Genomic DNA, 21,762 nt, shown 5'->3' with positions numbered 1-21,762 from the left:
GAGGTTGGTGATTCAAATAAAAGATATGGTAAAACAATGAATAATGATTTAGGATTTAAATTGTTAAAAAGTTATCATTTCACATTAGAGATTTTATATAATGGAAAAAAAATATCATATTTACAATTTATTTATATTTAATAAATTCATTATAAATTATAGTTTTAAAAAATAAATATTAAACTTTTGTAATTTTTTCTGAAATTATTAAATACAATAAATCAAATACTTAAAAATCTTAAATGAAAAAAAACGTGTATCGCACGAGCTTCCATCTAGTAAAAAATTAAAACAGGTAGCAAATGTGACACTAGGTGCTTTCGCCTTTAACAAATGTCTAATTTTCCTTTTATTTTTTACTAGATGGAAGCTTGTGCGATGCATGGTTTTTTATACATAAATCTCATGAAAAAGATTTTTTTCTTAATTAAACCCTATAATTTTTTTATTATTTTGCTTGTTAGAAAACGGATAATTTGTTTTATTTTTATGCAACTTATAATGTGACCTTAATTTACTAATATTAGTTATATGAAAATTATAAGTATGATATATATTATAATAAAATCATAATCCTGTTCGTATTTTTTTAACCTATGATTCGTTTGTATAACGAAAACACGTTGTTCCACTATACATATATAGTTATAGAATTACTATTTTTCTTTCACAGACAATAACTTAGACCACCATTATTCTTTTACTCCGTATCAACTTTATACAATGAAAAATTAATAAAGTAAACCCAAAACTATAGGGTTAAAATAAAGACGGTGGGAGTAATAGTAAAAGATATGACTTTATAGATTTTTAAATAGTTAAATGAAATATATATATATATATATACTACCAAGAGTGTTACATTACTAAAATTAATCTAATTGAATAAAATTAAATCTTTATAATGAAATTTCATTATCATATGTCATAATAATAGAGTTATATGTATACACTACTACAATGATTTTTACAACAATAATATAGATATTCTACTAGAAACTATAATACACAAAAAATAAAAATTATCATAGACATCTCTTACAATCTTTAATTTTTTTTTCCCCTACTATTGTAACATTATAGTTGACTTAGGGTCTGTTCTGATTTACTGAGCTGAGCTGAGGTGAACTGAACTGATTGAAGCTGAACTGAACTGAATATTTTATGAGAGAGGGAAATTAGGAACTGAAGAGAACTAAACTGAGAATAAGCTGAAGAGAACAAACCCTTACTTTTCCAATAATTTCTTTCAATTGGTGCATGGACATAATCCCTTCAAATTCAGAATAATTAATTATGTTACAATTAAGTTGTTTAACAAAATTTAATACGATAAATAACATAATTAGATTAGGTAAAATAAAACAAAACATACATCTTATAAAATAATGAATAACAATCAATTTATTTTGTTTACCATCAGAAAGCCTTGATATACTTACATTATTTCCAATATTTTTTGTTAATCAACGAATTAGACCTGAAAAAAATTCACACCATGAAAAAATGTAGATAAATAATATTCACATGTTTGTATTTTTTGTATAGTATATATATATATTGTCTATTTACAATTGAAAAAAAAATCAAAATTATATTTTTGAGAGGATGTATACAAATCTTTAATATCATCCTATCTTATATATTTGTGGAGTAGCAAATAAATCTCTTATAAAATTTTTATCTAATCATGAAATGGGTTGCTAGATAAGATAAAAATTGAACATTATTGTTTTTTTTTTTTTTTTTTTTTTTTTTTTTTTTTTAAGAATATTGATAAAGACTGAACATTATTGTTATTTTTTTTTTTGAAGAATATTAATTTTTATGAAAAAAATTGAAGAATATTATTTAATTATTAATAATTTATATTTCTTTTAAATTTTACAAAAAAAAAATAAATTGATTGAACGTTTTCTTAAAAACAAAATGAACATATATTTTCCTTTTTCAAATATTTAATTTTAAAGTGTTTGTATATAATAATTGTATAATTTATAGTTTTTTTTTTTAATTTAAATCCTAATATCAAAAGATCATCTTTTAAAAAAGATAATTTTTAGTTTTAAAATAATTTAAATAATAAATCATTATTCGTCGTTTTTACCTACGTGGCAAAATTTTTAAATTTCATTCGTCACTTTTGCTTATGTGGTCGAGTGAATTTTTTATTTCTAAAATAAAATACAAATCTAACTTTTAATTGGTTAAAATAATACCGTGCGATGCACGAATTGTCATACATATATCTCAAGAAAAGATATTTTCCTATATACTCTAAGTTTTTGTTTTTGTTTTTTTTTGTTTTTTTATAATTATTTGATTTATTTACAATTTAATAATTTCAGACAAAAAAAGAAACAAAAAATAATTTAATTAAAATGATATTGCCAATTACAAAAGTATATTTTTTTTAATGTAATTTATAATGCCACTTAATTTATTGTTGTTTTGTATTTTATTCGTTGTTGTTGGTTATACGACAATAATATGATATCTTTAAAAAAAATGTAAATATGATATTTCATTGATTACATATTAGCATAAAATCTTTAATGTGAAAAGATAATAATTTTTTATTTTAAAAATAATTTAAATCCTAAATCATTATTCGTAGAACAAAATCAAAAATAAAAATAAAATTATAATAATCAATTTTGAAAAAAAATGTAGAACAAAGTTGACTTTAATTGAGGGAACGTAATCACCCTGTAATTAAAAATAAAAAATTAAGTTAATTTTATGACTTAATTAAGCTACCTAAATCACAAAAAAATTGTTTTAATCATAAAATTAATTGATAAAAACTAAAAGGTTCATTAAAAGATTTAATAAATGTAAACGATTTATAAAGATATAATACCTTCTCATCCAATAAGATTATCAAGCGAGAAACTCGTACTTTGATATTCCAAAGATTTTTGCTCGAATTTAATTCTCTGATTAAATTAGATATGCAAGTAAAAACAAAATTCAGTAAACAAAACGTAAACATATAATCATTAAGTATCCCAAATAAACACAATTTAATCAATAATCACAAATATACATTTAAACATGGGTTTTAAAAATTAGGCTAAGAATTACCCAGTCATTGATGACCTAATAAAACTGACACAAATTAATGACACAAAGTTTGCTTGGTTTGGTTTTGTATTGATACGAAATTTTGTTGGTGTGATATGATACATCAATTTATAATGGTAAATATCACAAATTTTAACTTAATTATAATTAAGGAAAAAATTTTATTTCTTATCATAAACACTATCAAAATTTATCTTATAATAGTAGGTATATAAATCCTATATCTAAAGATGATTAGTTTAAAAGATAACTTTTAGTTTTCTAAATAAATTAAATCCTAATAAATCAATATTCGTTGTTTTTACTTACGTGGCAAAACTCTTAAATCTTATTCGTCACTTTTACTTAGGTGGCAAACGAATTTTTTAATTCTAAAATAAAATAGAAATCTAATTTTTAATTGGTCGAAATAATGCCTTTGCTTATTTGGCGCGCCGAATGCTCTTAAAAGAGATGTCTACTTTATTTATATACTTCGTATATGTTAGATTTTTCGGTCCCTATATGCTATGTCACTGTCTCACTCGTTACCTGCTTACCTCGGATGCATTTGAATCTAGATATTCCCGAAAATAGAATTCAAACACTCACTTTATTCTTCCTCTCACTAAGCTCAAACCTGTAAAGCACTCAACAATGGCGATCATCACTGAACACGAAGACAACCAGAATAACCAACCATCTTCTCCTTCCAAATCCAAACCCAAACCAAAATCCAAATCCAAACCCAAATCAAAACCCAATCCTCAACCCAAACCCAGAACCCAAACCCAAAACCCCTTCATCTTCTGGTTCTACTTCACTGTAACAATCTCTCTCATCACTTTCATCTTCATTTCTCTCTCCTCTTTCACTAACCCTGATCCCAAAACCTGGTTTTTGAAATTACCCACAATTCTCAGAGATCATTATTCTAAAGGGAGAACAATCAAGGTTCAAATTAACCCTAATGAACCCCCAATTGAGGTATTTTCTTACTCACAAGGTCCTAGAAGTTCTGAAAATGTGTTGATTGTTCATGGGTTAGGTTGTAGTTCTTTCACATTTAAAAGGGTAATTGATGATTTAGGTTCTAATGGGTTTTTTGGGGTGGCAATCGATTTACCGGGTTCCGGGTTTTCGGATAAGACGGTGGAAAGAGAGAGTGAGGTTGTTCGTGAAGCTGGGATTTTAGAGAAGTTTTCAGAGATGTATGAAGAGATTAAGGAAAAGGGTCTTTTTTGGGGTTTTGATAATTTGATTGAAAATGGGCATCTTCCCTATCAAGAGGTTAGAATTCGGGTTTCGAAACAGAAGATTGTTGAGCCATTGGAATTGGGATCACAAGAATTGGGTAGGGTTTTGGGACAAGTTATTGATTCAATGGGATTAGCCCCTTTGCATTTGGTGCTACATGATTCAGCTTTGGTTATGGGAGCAAATTGGGTTGCTGAAAATGCAGGGTTATTGAGGAGTCTTACACTTATTGATACTATGCCTAGGGGAACTGCATTGCCCTTGTGGGCATTGCAAGTGCCCTTGATTCGGGACGTGGTTTTGAGGGTTGATTCCGTGTTTGGGAGATTGATGGGTTCGTGTTGTTCAAAGTCGTTCCAGGGTTCGAGTTTGGAGGCTCATAGGGTTCTTTTGAAGGGTAGAGATGGGAGGGAGACGATTGTGGGAGTGGGGAGGAATTTGAATCAGAGTTTTGATTTGGCTCAATGGGCTAGTATGGATGGTGTTAAGGGTCTGCCAATGCAAGTGCTTTGGTCTGGCAGTTGGTCTGAAGATTGGAATGAAGAAGGTAAACGAGTCGCTGAGGTTGTATCTCAAGCGAAATTCATCAAGCATTCCGGTGGGAGGTGGCCTCAGGTAGGATCTCAGGATTCCTATATGAATTTTGTTAAAATATCATGTTCTTTGCTTGAAATTTTTTGTTGAAATGTTTAATGAACCATTTGATTGCTAGAACTGAGATTTGCAACTCTAGTAGATGAGCTTAAAATGCTTTTTAGGGAATAACACATTTCTACTCAGTCTGCAATTAACATTCGTCTAGGCAAATTAGTTTTTGAACTCAAAATCATGATATCACTGGAAGAACTGATAATAGCTCTTCAATTCATCTCACCTCACTACGTTTGGTATCAAGTTGAGAAGATTTTATGCTGACTTGAAATTATTTTTGTAATTGAATTTTAGTCATACCTCTCAACTCTAAATTGGGACAGATTTGACTTCTCCAAGATAGCTAGTGGAATGCAAGATGCATATAATGTATTACTGGATTAGAAGTGTAAATTGTCCTGTCAAAGTGTCAACTTTTAATGTTTGGAGTTTGATATGGACTAGCTAAAAAGATGTTTAATTGCTTTTTCTGCACCTTTGCTCTGTTTGAGATGTTGCCATAGTAGTTTTACATTCGTTATTGGTGACTATGCTGTTCAAGTTCTTCTTTTCGTATCAAACTACCCATGCCCAGCGCGATTTATGGGATAGCATATGCAGACTGCCGATTAGGTCCTTAACATTTTTATTTTATCTGAATTCATTAGACGAATTTGACTCTTTGGACCCATGTAGCATGGAAATAAAAACAGGAAACAAAAAGGGGGAAACGTGAAAAAAAAAAAAAAGAAGAAACATGGCGATGCCGAAATTGAAACATTAAGTCATTGATTTTTGTTAGAAACACAAAACTTATCATTGTATTGTTTACGATTGAGAAATAAGAGTGTAAAAGTATTTGTTGGGGTTTATATTAAGATGTTAATATACTGAAAAGGTCATCTTGGGACACTAAGTATTTATAAGGATGTAACTAGGTAGGCATTTGAAAAATAGGTTTCTTACCATTTACCAAGTTACTAGAGCTTCCAAGTTTCTGAAACAAAAATGAAAAAAATGGCCTTAATGAAAGTTTTTGTGTTTCGTAATTTTTGGATGTATTGATGTTTATGTAGAATGGACTGAACACCCTCATCAACGTCTAAGTAGAATCAATGGCACCGTAATTTCTTCTTGTTGCTTTTTAAGTGCCCAATTTTTCCTCACTAAGATGTTTTCAGTTATGATTGGGTAGGTTTTCTGGTTCCCTCTTCCCCCGAAAAATTGTTGCCTGCCTTCTATCTTGGGCATGTTTTATTTAAGGCTACCGTTAAAAATCTTGCATGTCTTTGAAGTTTGAACTCTTTATATTTGTTATAAATAGTATTGTGAAATTAAATGGTTTATTTGTAAATTTTTCCTACAAGCAACTGTAGATCTTTTCCATGAATAGTTGTTTCAAATGATTTGCCTTATGAATCATGGCAATCATAAAGTATGTCTTTTGTGCCTGAGATACCAGCCATTTTCAAGAAACATAATGTAGTAATTTAGCTCATAGCTGTTGTTTCATGATAATTGAATATTCGAATCCTGCCTTATGCACACGCAAATTGACAAACTACTTGGTACAAACTACCCTAGAAATTCTGTTTTAGGGTTCTCAGGAATGAAGAAGGATAAAAATGCAGACAGGTTTCTAATTTTCTTTCTAGCCTGCCTAGGTCTTGGAAGGTTCTTGAATCCAGGTCTTTGGTCACTAGATGATCTAGTTGACAATCTTGACATCTGCCCTTGACTGGTATAAATCATTGGTAGATTTTATGGAAAATATCTTTGGGAGGTTTAGTTTTGGTCGAAAGTAACATGTACTTCAATGATCACGAACAACTCAATCCATGATTTGTCATGGGGCAGAAATCTCCATTTATCCATAATTCGAGATGCTGTTTGAGCGACTCTCTTGAATCTTGACTGCCCAAAGAAGCCTATAGCTTTAATTTATCATGGAAAATTACCAACATAAAAGCTGTTGCTGTATGAGATTCTGATGCTCTTGATGATCTTGTCTTTCTCCTTCATACCTTTTGACTTGGGGCCTTAGAGGGTACTGCCATATTTTCTACATGAGACTGTTTTGCAAAAATTTAATGTGAGATATCAAAATCTATCCGCTGAAAATGTAGTACTCCAATCATCCCTAGAAGTCACCATGGTCACTGATATTGTTGGCTGACAGCAGTTGCCAACTTGCCATTTGCGTAGCACTAGACTGCTGTACATTGTAGGCAGTGTTCAGAGTTTTTTCTGGCCTTCTAATAATATCTATTTTCAGGGGTTTTCCTTAGACCCTATTGGTTAATTCTTACCACATTCTTGTAATCGGGCTCTGCTCTTTTACTTTATTTTTTGGACTTGGGAAGAGAAGGGGGGGGGGGGGGGGTTGCGAGTCAGACCACTAGGTGCTCTTAACATGATTAGAATTTCCTTCCAATTAATGCAAATTTTATGTGCTCTGATGACTGTAAAAATTGTATTTGCTGTGGAAATCTGATGGAAACAAGATACTATGATGTAATTTAAAAATGTTAATGTTACCCAGTAGAGATACATGGAGTGAGAGACGAGGGAACCAAAATAAGGCCTTACAATACATTGTTTTGAAAGAGCCCATATGGATAATTTGACCAACAGTTGCCTCATGGCAGGGTCCTAGCACCATGCCTAAGATAAATCTGGGAGAAAAGGCAATGCTGCCATGTCATGATCCTTTGCTGTTGGCTGCCCCCAGCACAGCACATTTGTGGCACGGTCATGTGCCACCTTTAGTTATGCATTGCTGGTCTTTCTACTATATTTCTATGGAAAGCTTAGTCAGTTATTATCTTTTTTTAATGTAGTGTCTATTGTAATTATTGCAGGATGACACTTCAAGTGAGGTAGCTGAAAACATCATTAGTTTAATATCTTCCTTACCGAAGACCGAAAGAAAAGCTGCTGATGAACCTTTGCCAGAGCATATTCAGAAGATGCTTGATGAAGCAAAAAGTGGAGGCAATAATGACCAGCATCATGGTCATGGTAGCCATAGCCACCATGATGGTCATACTCATGGTCATGGCCATCATGCAGATTACATGGATTCCTACGGTCTTGGTCAAGGTCATGGATGGGGAATGTGATCTTCGACTCTATCCTTATTTTCTGGTAAAAATGTGATACTGGCCATGATATAGTTGTTGAAAGCAACATAAACCTCAAATATTTGCAAATATGAAAGTGTCTTGGATATGGCCCGAGCTAACTGATTGCCAAATTTGAGATCATACATAGCAGGGCATTGACATGCTAGACAGTGGGTTTCTTTTTTCTAGATCCTCATATCAGCGTACTTCGATTTTTTTTTTTTAATTTTTTTTTTCATCTTGTTTTCTTCTGTTTCATATTTGAATTTGTGCTTATGATTCTAGTATTTTACCGAGCTTCTATATTGTCGATGTACTCGGTTTTCAGGTTGTTGGGTATTTTAGATTTCCCTGCTCCTGATTGATGTATGGATGGTAGGATGTGGTATTTTCAGGTCGTTGAACAGTTGTATAATGAACTTGTATTTTCATATGTAGTGAATGAAATTAGTGTCTTTCGGTTTTGTTTTTCTGCTTTGGTATGCTTCTATATATTCAAGTCTTTGATCACATCTTGTTTGTCACTTTGTCAGCTACACTTGCTGAAACTACTTCCATTATAACCAGGAAAACATATCATATAAAAGTGCTATGCATAAAAATACATCAACATCATAAGATGATCAGGAAAACCAATTGAAGAAGCTTTGATTCCTCATTTCTATCATTAACCATCAGTAACTAAAGGCTCTAGAAGCCATTCCTTATCACAAACATTGTACTTGTATGTTCCTTGTGTCAATAATGTAAATCTTCTCAAAACATTACGATTAAAAAAGAACCGAGAAAGCTTGCGTACCATCCCTTAAAACTTTTCCTACTTGAAATGAGTCCCTCACTAACCACACCAAACTTGCTTGGTTATAAGATATACAAATGTGTGACTATATTCATATTGCGCAAAAAGTAAGTCAACCAAAAAAATGAAAAATGTATGAAAACTTCATATTTTAGGCACTTCGTATCTAATTTCTTTACCACTTATTTATTTGTCGCTAAATAAATTCTCAAAATTTCATATCAAATCAATTTATCAAAAATGGGGTGTTGTGGAGATGAAGAGGAAGACAACCTCCTCCACCAACCCCTTATCTCATCACCTTCACCGGAAAATCTCGAAACCACCGTAGAATCCACCATTTCTCCGATGAATTCACACTTCTCCGCTTTAATTTGCCGCGACATCCTCCAAATCATCTTCCAGAAGCTTCCGATCGCCGACATAGCTCGCGCTGCCTGCGTTTGCAGGACTTGGAGTTCCGTCGCTTCTGATAGGGATATTCAAACGGCGTCGTTTAGGGCGCCTTGGAAATTGCAGGACATTGTCGGTGATCCGATTTCTGGAAGTTTCTGGAGAGATAATAGTTTGAGTAAGTTCGCTATTTCTCATCGTATTCGTAGTGGTGATTCTGTTGCTAGCCTCGCTGTCAAGTACTCTGTTCAGGTTTTTCTCTCTTTCTCTTTATTTGCTTGTTCTAATTTAATCTTTTAAATTGTGTGTGCATTACTTAATATTGATAACACCGATCAACGCGTGATTTTAATGCTCATAGTTAGCCTGGAGGGTTGCTTATATCAAAACCGATCATGTATGGGTTAATGTTATTGTGTGTTTAGTTGATCAGTTTCTTGTTAGAATTTGATGATTGAAAAAATGGCAATGGTTTATGAATTGCTTGAATAATGAATATTGTATTGTTTGAATTTAGTGGTATACTTAAATTGATTTAGTATATATTGACTGAGTTTTTATGTGTAATGAATGAATGTGTTTTGGAAAATATGTCAAAAAGATGTGTGGAGGGAATTTTGATAAGTTTGTAGAATGATGATTAATATGAACAGTTAGGAGAGAGATCGTTTTTGATGAAAATGTTGTGCTGTTCGAAAGTCGGTGTATATTGAAAAAATTATGAATTGTATAAAATAAAGAGTGAGAAACAGCTCAAGAAGGCAAGGTGTTTCATGAAAAATAAGGAAAGTATGTTATGATCTGCTTATATTTGTCCAAATCTGTGGAGGGTAGTGTGGTTTAGTTGCGAACAGAATTCATGAGCTTGTGCACTTTGTTATTGTGAAGTTTGTGGAACCGCGAGTATCTTATTGAAACTAGATTTGGGTGCATACTTTTTCCGGCTTTTGTTTGTCTTGCTGTTTGAATGTGTACCTGGTACTCTGGTAGGTGATTATCGCTGCACGTTGTGGAGGTTTAAGGCTGTAATGTTTAGGCGATGGTTGAGGCTTTGAGAGGAGTTTACTTACTAGTGTGTAGTTTGTATGCAAAGGGGATGTCTTGTGGCAATTGATAAGACTTAGGTTTTTCTACGATGTTTGCAAGAATGGATATCTAGTGAGGTTAATTAACAGCATTTTGCTGTTGAGATAAGTTTCTAGCAATTTGTGCTGAAATATACACCTGCTCAACTGCTCCTATTAGATTCTGTTTTAATTTCTCTGATAAAATATGCGGGCTTACTGGTTTCTTGAACCAGTCCAGACTTGAGCAATGATCAGCTAGATAGAGATTAAAAAACTATCTTCCAACAGCCATAGCATAGGTTATGAAAGATTCCTAGATGGTTGGTGTTTACATCATATTGAAACTTTCAAAGTAATTTTTGCTATTGTTTTTTATTTTTTGATGGGCAATGCATGACCAGAATGGAAGATGATGCCCTTAGTCCTTAGAAGCGTGACCATATCTGTATAACCTGTTTACTAACTCGAATCTCAAATATCACTTGACCTTGATCTTCTTCCTTTGTTTTCTTTCCCATAACTTTAAATGTATGGCTACTGTCTATTCTTTAGTTAGTGCTACTTTTGTGGTATTACATTACCAGTGTACAATGTGGGAATAGGCCCTTTTGCAAGCCTTCTCTATACTTGTTGAGTAAGTGTTTTTGTGTGGATCCTTGAAGAAGCAGTATTGAATCGAGAAAATTTTGATAGGTGATTAGGGTGGCAGTGTTGCTATTTTGATGATTGAATAGCGAGTTAGGCTGGTCATAGATAATGAAGTATAGCATGGGATAAACCCTGTAGGCATTGATATTGTTTATAGGCAAGACCTCTAAGCTTGCTGGAGAAGTGAGGACTTTCTGAGTATATTGAAAATTGAAAAGAGCTAAGTTAATATCTGTGGAGCTAGTTCTAGTAAGTACATCTTATTGGAGTGCCCTCAGATGTATATGAAGTAGAGAGCATTGTGCAATGGGGTTTCTGAGCACTGAAGAATTTATTTGAATCTTGGTAGATATTTCCATGCTACTCCTTGTGGAAGCTTTATCCCATCCATGCTGTGTCCTGGCACTCTGCTCTTTTAGTGTGTCCCATGGCCTCTAATATCCAATGTACCTTTTTACATATGTTTGATAAAATGATACCTACCTTCCAGGGGCATAACTATTAGCAAAAAGGGTATGGGGCGCATCAAATCATGTTGAGGAAAGAGAAAGTAGGTTAATTCAGAGGATAGAGAGAGGGAGGGGAGAGGGGGGATGAACTCCCTAAAAAGGGCAAAGCTATTATTACACATGCTTTTATAAGATAGTAATTACAGGACTTGCACCATTATAATTACTTGCACCATTATTTATTATTAGGACTTCTATGACCGGAGTGCCTTTTCCAGTTTACCATCTTTTGTCTTGAGGAATAAGTACTTGACATATCTGCTGCAGTCGGTAATTATATCTCTCATGGATATTCAGGTTATGGACATAAAACGACTGAACAATATGATGAGCGACCATGGCATATATTCACGGGAAAGGTTGCTCATTCCTTTGAGCAATCCAGACATCCTTATCAACAGTACATGCTACATAGAGCTTGATGTGTATGCAAATAGAGAAGCAGCAGTCTTGTATCTGGAGGGAGGTCCACCTGAGAATAAGTTTAGCTGCTCAACTAGTAGAGCAACCTCAGAACTGGCTAAGAAAAGAGTGATCGAATCTGTTAGGAGGAGCCTGCAGGTTGATGATGAGATTGCTCGGTACTATCTATCTATAACTGATGGAGATCCACGATCTGCACTCTCCGAATTCTCTGAGGACCTTTGCTGGGAAAGGCAGACAGGTCTAGCCTAGTCGAACCTTCAAACAGAAAGCTAGCCATTGGTAGAGCAGAAGGCTTGGTCACATTTCATTTGAAGCCTTATTTGTAAGATCTGTGTGATTCTATTCTGATTTTCAGACCTTGAAACGCTACTCGCAAATTCAATTTACAATAATTCCCATAGTCATTGCTGCGCGAATCTGTTTGTCTACGACCAGCTCTAAATGGCAAGTAGATATCATATTACTCGAGTTTGTAAGTTTATTAGTCTGTAAATTGTAAGCTTCTAGTAAATTAAGCTGGCTTTGTCACACAAAATAACATACTATGATAAGGCCAAACAATTATTCTGTATAGTGTATGCATTTACTTTCGTACTAAATAAGCAGTAATTTGGTTGTATTTGTTGCCTAGAAACTGTAAAATTTTAGATCTGGAATTGTGTGAAATCTGGGTTAATTCTTATACTGTAGTTATCTCTTGAGAGCCGCCTCTTTTCCACCACCCAGGAATAGAGCACATGAAAAGTACTCAAATACAAGCAAGGGTAATAAATTGCTCAAGAGAAGAAGATTACGATTGCCATTTGCCAACATTTTTAGAAAACGACAAGTGTTTACACCATGAGCATTGACCCCTGTTTTATATAGAGTAACAACAATAGAAATAATTTCGCCAAATTTAAATTTAATTGTCGCACTTTTCTTGTACGCCCATTCTAAATTATTCATCACACTTCCTTTTTAATCTTTTATGATTTGAACTAACTATATTATATTACTTTGATCTATCTCTGATACTAAAAGTTAAGATTATTTATATACTTGAATAAATTATTGCCAATTTATTATATTAAAAAAAATGCAGAATAATGATTCGGATACTTAAACAATCTATTTTTCTCTCTTCCTTTTCTAATTTTCATTACTTATAAAGAAACTGTCCCATCTAATTATATAAAATACTTTGTATGTGTTTTTCATTACACTTTTACCTTCTTAAAATACACTCTAAAATGTATGACGAAGCCACACAACAATACATGTATTCGTTATAATTATAATTTTACTTCACACTTTTATAACCTCTATCATTATCCATTAAAATTACACATATGAGAATTGAGATAAGCCTAACAATATTTCACTCAACCATTTTATCTATTTATGAAAACAAAAATTACGGTAAGCAGTAGAAAGTCAAATTTGGTACGTCGTAGAGGAGAGAGTATCCGAGTGATGTACCAAACGAGCACAAGACAAGACAACAGGTAGCGCAGCAGATGGCTTAACGTGGTACAATGCTATGTCAAGCTGCCACATACTTGTTTTTGCATGCTCTTTCCTAATACTATTCAGCCACGCATTTCTGTCACTATACCTTCCTCCTTCCCTCTTTTTCTCTCTCCTCCCAATTTTTTTTAAAAGTAAATAATCACTCACTCTTTCATTCATTATCTCTTTATAAAACCTCCCTTCTTCCTTTCCTCCCTCTTCATTCACCACTCCATTACATTACATTTACATACCCTCTTTAAGTTATATTAGCCCCTTTGTTGTCATAATTATTGTTTCTTACTCAATTATTTCATACAATTGAAGATATAATTTTGTGATGGGGAGTGTTTGTGCTGAGCACCACCACCACCATTACAAATTCCACCCTTTGATTTCGCCTAAGAAAGCCCTACAAGACCTTAATATTCCTCCCAGGAAGCTGCTCTCTCGCCGCAGCGACGCGTCGTCTTCGGATTATTTCTCGCCTTCGTCTGAGGCGGCTGCTGCTATGCTGCATAAGTTTCTTCCTTATAATAATAATGGTGGGGGTGGTGGTTCATCTTCTTCTAATGGAGATGGTTGCGATGGTGGTGGTGGAGGTGGTGGGTTTGACCCGGATGATGACCCGTACTCGTCTGACGAGTTTCGGATGTATGAGTTTAAGGTGAGGAAGTGTACTCGTAGTCGGTCCCATGATTGGACCGACTGTCCCTTCTCCCATCCTGGGGAGAAGGCTCGTCGTCGTGACCCGAGGCGGTTTCATTACTCGGGGACTGTTTGCCCCGAGTACCGCCGCTCGGGGAGTTGCTCACGAGGCGACGAGTGTGATTTTGCTCACGGGGTGTTCGAGTGTTGGTTGCACCCCGCGAGGTACCGCACTGAGGCGTGTAAGGATGGGAAGAGTTGTAAGCGTAAGGTGTGTTTCTTCGCTCACTCGCCTCGTGAGCTTAGGGTCCTTCCCGCCGAGGAGGATGGCGACGAGAAGGATAGTTGCACTCAGCGAGGAAAGCAAGATCAACAGCATCATCATCATCAACAACATTGTTGTAGGTATTGTTGTGCACTTTCTCCTACTTCTACTTTATTAGGGTTGTCCAACTTCTCCCCACCAATGTCACCCATGAAAGCGGTCGGGGCACGACCGCTTTCTCGGTACTCGGACCGAGTGTCTGCATGTGGTAGTAAGGGTCTTAGTTATGAGGATATGGTGATTGCTGAGCTTTTGGGGTCATTGGAAGGAATTAGCCTCAATGAGGCCATGAGCCCCAACAAGGCTAGTCATGCTCAAGGTCATGGTCGCGGTCTATGGGTTGATGTAGGTGGTTACGAGTCAGGGTCCGGTATTGTCCCCGGGGACGAATACCAACAACAACAAGAATATCAACAACAACAACAACAACAAATGCAATTCTCCGTGTCACCTTCAACACCAATAAGGAACCATTTTTTCAATGCCAACAACGAATCCGTTGTCGGCGGTGTCATTGATGAAAGTCCGGATATCGGGTGGGTAAATGATCTTCTAATGTAGATGTTTCTCTATATATATATATATATGGATCGATGATGAATGAAGACGATATCAAGTGATAATAATAAAAATAAGTCTATGTAAATAACTTAGACGGATTATGGATGTTCTTTTGGTATTATGATGATGTGCCTTCTAGTAGGGAAGTTGTGTATTGGAGACTAGGAGGGAATTTTCTATGTAATATTTTTTTTGCTTGATCTTTAGATTTTAATTAATCCTTCGGATTTGTATTTTGATTTTTCCCACGAATTTCTATATTATGAATACTATTATTATTATTAGGACTACTTTTCCAATGTATATGTAACAATAATGGGTGGATTTGTAACTTCAAAATTTCAAGGCTGCTTTATTTTGTTGGCGATGTAATGTTTGTAATGTGTTTTGCATGGTGATGTCTACGAAGTATGAAAGTATGGTTCATATTTTGTAATTTCATGGCTGTTACAATAATGTACTGTAATTTATTTTGTGATTTCTAGTAACTGATTTTATGCATGGTAAAAAATGATACTTCAATTTTATTTACTTTTATATATCGATGGGTTTATTCGTAATAGTAAATATAAATTTATCACGTGAATTGTAAATGGGACAAACAAAAATAAGATTATATATCAATGGGTTTATTCATGGTTAATGTTTTAATTACTCCATAGTTTTATCACATGAATAATAAATGAGACAAACCAAAAGAAACATAACACAATTTGGTTGGTAGATTTGTGCAAATGATCTAGTTTTATAATTAATTACAGTGTTGTTCATAAATTTGATGATAAAGTTACTGATTTTTGAGAGCATTTATGAAAAATGTGCAAAATCCTACTGTTTCAACAGTTTGCTTATATATCTACAATAAAACAATCTTCATGACAACATAGAATTTTGATCATTTGTGTAAATGACATGTAGAAGAATAATCTGGAAGTAAGTGCTTCAATTGAGGTTGCATCAATGCAATAAATTGAGAAACTGCGGTCGAATGCACCGGAAAACATCTCACCACCCACACACCCACCCACCATCTGGTCCTTCTCCTTGCATTTGAATATGGCTAGTGTAGTTTGTTACTCATTGGGAAAACAAAAAAAAAATGAAAAAAAGAAGATGCAGTTAAAATTGGTTGTTTCTCATAAAGTCATAACTAGACCTGTTTAACGGGCTGGATCAGGACTGGGCTCGGGCCTTAATTAAATGGGTCAGGTCAGACTAGGGTCAAGGTTAATCTAAAATGGGTCGGGCTAGGGTTAGGGGTAGACTTGTACAAATGAACGAGCCCCCACTAAAAGCCCTAATCCAACCTGAAAATTTTTGCCTACACCCCGAGCAGGGAACACTGCCTGCACCCGCCACTCTCCGCGCGTGCCCTGCCTTTCTCCTTTCATCTATGAGTTATCCGTAAATTTTTATAATAAATTCATTTCTGTATTGATAAATGTTCATTTTTGTATCATTAGATGTATATTTTTGTATGATTAGATGTTCATTTTTGTAATAAAGAGTATTCTGTTCATATTAATAAATTTTCTTAATTATATTTTTAGAATTTTCTATAAATAAAAATGAGAGCAAATTTATTAATAAGAATTACTGCCTTCAAATCATTTATTTTTATTGTAAGAAGTATTAATCATCAAATGTTCATACACTTCTTTTGATCCAAAATTACGTGCCTACTTCTTTTTACACATACACGTCTTTAACCATTGATATCTTTAATTGATAGTTTAAAGCTACACGTTAACACGCACACAATCATATCTTACATTACTATATTATTTTTAAAGGAAAATTTGTTTAAAAGGATCATATAAGTGGTCTCTTTTGTTTAGAAGGACCTAATAAGCAAAAGGTTGCCTAAAAGGACCATATAAGACAGTTCGGGTTGTGGCGGGTAGGGGTGTTCAGATCCGGGTACCCGGAACTTCGGTAGTTGATATGTTGGCCCGTGTCCCATCCCGGATAATTTGGGTACCCGAATTATGCGGGACGGGACACGGGTGCCCGGATTTTATTGAGTTACAACCACTGGCTTCAAACTGTGATAAATCTAAACAGGATACTAGATTGGATGTTGAATGCTAAAGAATTGAAATATATCTATTCATGCATGATGAGGTTCTAGCAGATAAAATGTTATTTCAAAGTCCAATTTCATCACATGCAATTGCAACCAAACCAAATCCAACTGCTTCAACTTAAATAAATTGCAAAGTAAAAATAAGTAAATAAATATAGATGAAACGCTTTGCTAATGTCCAAATTCTAGGCAGCCACCAACCACCAACAATCGATAGCCACCAGCCACCAATTCCACCACGCACCAAGGCAGCCCAGCCACACCTGCCAAAATGCACATTCTAGCCAACATTAAAAAAATCAATAACTACATCAAAAAATACAAAATCTAACAACAAAAATTATACACTCAATGTAATTTAAAATTACAATTATAAAGAAAAATACAAGAAATTAAAATCTGAAATTTGATAAAAATAAATAAATAATAAAACTAGATCTAAATTCTTACCTAAATTAAATTTAGATCTGAAAAACGTTAGAGTGAGGTGGGACGTGGTTGTTCTGGGTTGCTCGGTGGTGGGTTTCTATGGGTCTCCGGCGCAACCGAGTTATTCCTCCATTTCCTCGCCGAGAAATCCACGGAAATCTCGTCGAAAAGAAGCGTAAAAACATCAAACATTACATATCCTTTGAAATTCCATTATCACAATTTTCATTATCAAGAGGAGAGAGAAAGAGAGTAACAGGGGGGAAGAGGAGAGAGAAAGAGGAGGATGAGGATATAAAAAGAAAGAGAAGAAGATAGGGTGGGTAGTTGGGTACTGGCCTACTGGGTATACCGTATACTTAGTAAGTGGGCTGGGCTGGCCTGGCTGGTTAACTTCTATAATTTTTTTTTCTTAAACAGGTATCCGGGTACCCGAGAAGTTTGTCCCATGTCCCAGCCCACAGAACTGCTATTTTAGCGGGACGGGTACCCGACCCGAAAAAAAAGAAAAATTTGTAAATTTCCCATCGGGTTTTTTGCGGGTCATCGGGTAATCGGGACGAGACAACCGGGTCGGGTTTTTTTTGAACACCCCTAGTAGCGGGGGACCAAGTCTAATTTTCTGGCAAATCAACGTCGGACTTCGGCGTTGACTGTGACTCATTAAATTGACCAATTTTTTTTCCCCTCTATTCCACGATTTCCCTCCCATTTTTCCCCTTTAACCCTAATTAGAAGTGTCCACCGTGCGAGTCGTGCGAGCTGGGTTAGGGTTAGGCGGGTCGCGGGTTGGGGTTTCATGACACACGACACGACACATGTAGGGTAGGGTGGCCGGGTCGTGGGTTGGGTCGGAGAAGTTGGACACACCAAGGTTAGGTTCGTGGGTTAGACAGGTTGTGGGTGGGTCGAGTTGGGTTCGTGGGTTAGACGATTCGTGGGTGGGTCGAGCTGGGTTCGTGGGTTAGACGGGTCGTGGGTGGGTCGAGTTGGGTTCGTGGGTTAGGGTAGGTCGAGGTGGGTTAGTGGGTTAGGGTGGGTCGAAGGGTTGGTTCACTAAAATAAGTATGCCACTTACATTTCATGCTATCAAGAACAGGACGAAGTCCATCAATCTTCATACGTTCTTCGAGGTGTGAACAACTTTAACACACTCAATTATGACTAAATGAATGTTAGGCTTGTAAATATAAGAGAAAATATGAGTTGCATTATCAAAAGCATTTAAAACATCACGAACAAAAGAAGCATTAGTCCAATGACTTTCGGTTATTAACTCAGTAGGATCAACACGAGTCTCATTGTAAAATTGGGTCAAAATGTCATGATACTTTATAGCATCATTCAACAAATTGAAAGTAGAATTTCAACGGGTAGGGGTATCAATAGCCCATTGTCTTTTCTTAAGACCTCTCTCTTTACACATAGCTATGTACTATCTTCTAACATGCAAGAGACTACCACCTAACAACAAATGCAATTCGGAGTCATTTTTCAATTAGTCAATACACTTTGTGTTTGCAGTTGCATTATCAAGAGACAAAGAAAAAACTTTATTATTCAAGTGAAATTCTTTTAAACAATCCAAAATATGAACTTTGATGTTAAAACCGGTATGCCTTTCTTCCATAGCTTGAAAACATAGTAAACGTTTTTAAATAAACCAATCATCATCTACCCAATGAGCAGTAATATAATGCAAAGAAAAGGTTCGCCAAAACTAGAAGTTCATGTATCACTTGTAAAACTAACACGACCATCAAAAGTACGACATAATTCAATCAAACCACTTCTATACTTATAATAAGAAGTTTGTGTATAACGTCTTAGGGTATTTCGGGGGACACGAGTAAATGCAGGTTGTAATGCAACTTTATTAAAATGCTCAATGTTTGCATTTTCATTGTGACTAAAAGGGTATTCATTAGCAATAACTAAAGTACTCATTTTATCAATCATTCTATCTTTATTATAAATGAAAGGTGTACCTCCGCCGGGTAAATGGTTCATGTATCCACTCAATTGTGTTTGGACGGGCAACCCACCCTCCGAAGGACAGGGGCCATTTTCTTCGAATAAGTCGTGTTTATTTTGCAAATGTCAACTTAAGGTTCCGGTTCCATCTCTCGTTTTCCAACTATATGACTTGACATTTGCACCTAGCGCCATGCAAACTAGGCATGTACACGTGAACCTCTTTGGTTGACCGGGTTGCCATCCCGGGGTTGTGACCTCAACTCGTTCAAAATGTTTTCACACCCAAGAACATTTTGCTCGAACTCTACTTTCACCGCCACCACCTTTCATAAATCAAATTATTGAAATTAATTTTTAAACGCTATTCATGAAAATAAGATTTTAAATTTTAAATATTTTAATTATAATTATTTAAACGCATTTTTCATGGTAATTATAAATCATAGAAAATTGGAAACTAAACTAACTTTATAATCATTAATAATAGTTTTTCTTAAATATTCATAACAATAAAAAATCAAATTAGAAATTACCTTGAGATAAAAGTTTAGATGTTGGTTGTGATGGAGGTGGCATAGTTGAACTCGATGATTGGTGGGAGAAATGTTATAGTGGAGACGTTTGAATATTTTGCCCATCTCCTAAACCATAATCTCCATATTCATTGACAAATTGGTTTAAATTTTCTGTATTAATTTCATACGAAAAATTTGTACCACCACTCCTTTGGCCACCACTTCGACCACCACTTTGACTCCTTCCCATTCCTCCTCTTGAGCCCATTTTTTTTAATTTTTTTTTATGATTACTAATTATAATATGGAGAAGAACTATTTTTTTTTTAATCTTACGAATACTAATAATAATATTAAGGAGATTTTTTTTAACAAAAATAAAACTCTATATAACACTAAATAACACTTGAGAATTTGAGAACAATTAAGAATTTTTGAGTAAGAGAGAAAGAAAGCTCGAGTTGTGTGGAAATTTGAGTGAAATGGAATTGGTATTTATAGGAAAAATTGAGGGGATGATCATACAATACAAAAAACTAGTCAGTACACTAAAAAACCTAGCTAGTACAATACAAAAATCTAGCCGTTAGTTTTGAAAAATGGTTGTTAGGCTAGGCGAGCCGTGCGGGTTGGGTGGGTGGGCCATGCGGGTTAGGTGGGTCGTGCGTACGGGTGGGATGAGTCGTGGGCTGTGCGAGTTGGGCGTGCAAGGTGGGCTGGGTTGTGCGAGGTGGATGGGTTAGGTGGGTTCATAGGCTAGGTGTGTCGAATTAAATGGGTCAAAATGGGTTGTGCGAGTTGGGTCGAATCAAACGAGTTAAAACGAGCTGGGTTGAAATGGGTTGTGTCGAAAATTTTGGACCCACGACACAACCCGGGTTAAATCCGGGCTGTGCCGTGCCGGGTTGGTACCGGGTTGAAATCGGGTCGGACCCACGTGACCCACCAGCCGTGCGGGTTAGGGTGGGCTGGGTCCAACCCGGCCCACTGGCCACCTCTAACCCCAATTTTCCCCTTCCCCCCTTCTTTCTCTCTCCTCATTGCATTGTTCATGGCATTTAGTATTGTCTGCCATTGTTGGTGAGGTCAGAGAAGCGAGTTAATTGGGTATTAAAGGTAATGTCTTTCTCTTCGTTCTACCGTCTCCTGTCACTTTCTTTAACTTATTAGGACTGCTTCCTCACCATTTTGCTGCTGGTGGTGAAGTAGGAGGAGGGTAGCAGCGCGTTGTGGCCGGTTGATGTTATGCGTTGTTGCTGCTTGTTTGGATATTCAATAAACAAGGTTCTCTCAAAAAGGTAATGTTCATTAGCCATTTAACTTGATGCTTTGACCTCACTAACAATGGCAGACAAGAGTAATGTCATGAATAATGCTTCTGGAGAATAGGGATGGCAGTGGATCTGGACCCGACCCGAATCCGTGGATTCAGATTCGTTTTTCACGAATATGGGTCTTCAAATTTTGGACCCGACATATCTGGGTCCTGCTGAAAAAAACGAATCTGGATTCGGGTCTAACTCCCAGACCCGGACCCAAATCCGTTTACCCGTTTTACAATTTCCCTATAAAAAAAAAAAAACTACAATTGTTTGTTTCTTTATTAAAAATGTTGATGATGTTAGTAGTGATGAAAATTAGCCCTTCTAAGAGATGGATTTTGGATGTTCATATCGGAGACATCATCGTTGTTTTTTCGCTTGCTCATTTGTAACATCGTACTTTTTTCGTTGTTTATAATTTTTATTTCAAAACATAAGTTTATAAGTTGGTTGCTTTGTGTTTTTAGATTAGTTATATAACTTTAATT

The 21,762-nt window shown here is 35.2% G+C and overlaps 3 protein-coding genes and 1 long non-coding RNA gene across 5 annotated transcripts; 3 read left to right on the top strand and 1 right to left on the bottom strand.

Moving 5' to 3' along the window:
• Positions 1-3,609: 3,609 nt before the first annotated feature.
• Positions 3,610-8,546, top strand: LOC110736906 (protein AUXIN RESPONSE 4-like). The gene is made up of 2 exons (XM_021917244.1): positions 3,610-4,938; positions 7,815-8,546. Exons 1-2 carry the CDS (start codon positions 3,724-3,726, stop codon positions 8,073-8,075), a joined length of 1,476 nt encoding a protein of 491 aa, XP_021772936.1. The 5' UTR covers positions 3,610-3,723; the 3' UTR covers positions 8,076-8,546.
• A 435-nt stretch (positions 8,547-8,981) lies between these two features.
• LOC110736907 (F-box protein At1g55000-like) lies at positions 8,982-12,602 on the top strand. Its single transcript, XM_021917245.1, has 2 exons — positions 8,982-9,522; positions 11,792-12,602. Exons 1-2 carry the CDS (start codon positions 9,118-9,120, stop codon positions 12,167-12,169), a joined length of 783 nt encoding a protein of 260 aa, XP_021772937.1. The 5' UTR covers positions 8,982-9,117; the 3' UTR covers positions 12,170-12,602.
• Positions 12,603-13,444: 842 nt separating this feature from the next.
• On the top strand, positions 13,445-15,410 carry LOC110736053 (zinc finger CCCH domain-containing protein 2-like). Its single transcript, XM_021916203.1, has one exon. It carries the CDS (start codon positions 13,752-13,754, stop codon positions 14,943-14,945), a length of 1,194 nt encoding a protein of 397 aa, XP_021771895.1. The 5' UTR covers positions 13,445-13,751; the 3' UTR covers positions 14,946-15,410.
• Positions 15,411-17,070: 1,660 nt separating this feature from the next.
• LOC110736052 lies at positions 17,071-17,969 on the bottom strand. Of its 2 annotated transcripts, none has more exons than XR_002514190.1 (2): positions 17,482-17,969; positions 17,071-17,311 (listed from the first exon to the last, which is right to left on the bottom strand). It is a non-coding gene; the product is annotated as an uncharacterized LOC110736052 (long non-coding RNA). The 2 variants fall into 2 exon arrangements; XR_002514191.1 differs by having other exon boundaries at positions 17,071-17,294; positions 17,482-17,963.
• Positions 17,970-21,762: the final 3,793 nt, after the last annotated feature.

Source organism: Chenopodium quinoa, unplaced genomic scaffold (genome assembly GCF_001683475.1).
Source record: "Chenopodium quinoa cultivar QQ74 unplaced genomic scaffold, ASM168347v1, whole genome shotgun sequence".
NCBI lineage: Eukaryota > Viridiplantae > Streptophyta > Magnoliopsida > Caryophyllales > Amaranthaceae > Chenopodium > Chenopodium quinoa.
The sequence above is the reverse complement of the archived record's forward strand: the minus strand, read 5'-3'. Positions and strand labels throughout refer to the sequence as shown.

Excerpts from the sequence above, each read along its gene's own strand:
- LOC110736907 (XM_021917245.1), top strand. The coding sequence starts at position 9,118 with ATGGGGTGTTGTGGAGATGAAGAGGAAGACAACCTCCTCCACCAACCC. Across the intron at positions 9,523-11,791 it reads CTGTCAAGTACTCTGTTCAG|GTTATGGACATAAAACGACT; the intron begins GTTTTTCTCTCT and ends ATGGATATTCAG.
- LOC110736053 (XM_021916203.1), top strand. The coding sequence starts at position 13,752 with ATGGGGAGTGTTTGTGCTGAGCACCACCACCACCATTACAAATTCCAC.
- LOC110736906 (XM_021917244.1), top strand. The coding sequence starts at position 3,724 with ATGGCGATCATCACTGAACACGAAGACAACCAGAATAACCAACCATCT. Across the intron at positions 4,939-7,814 it reads CCGGTGGGAGGTGGCCTCAG|GATGACACTTCAAGTGAGGT; the intron begins GTAGGATCTCAG and ends TAATTATTGCAG.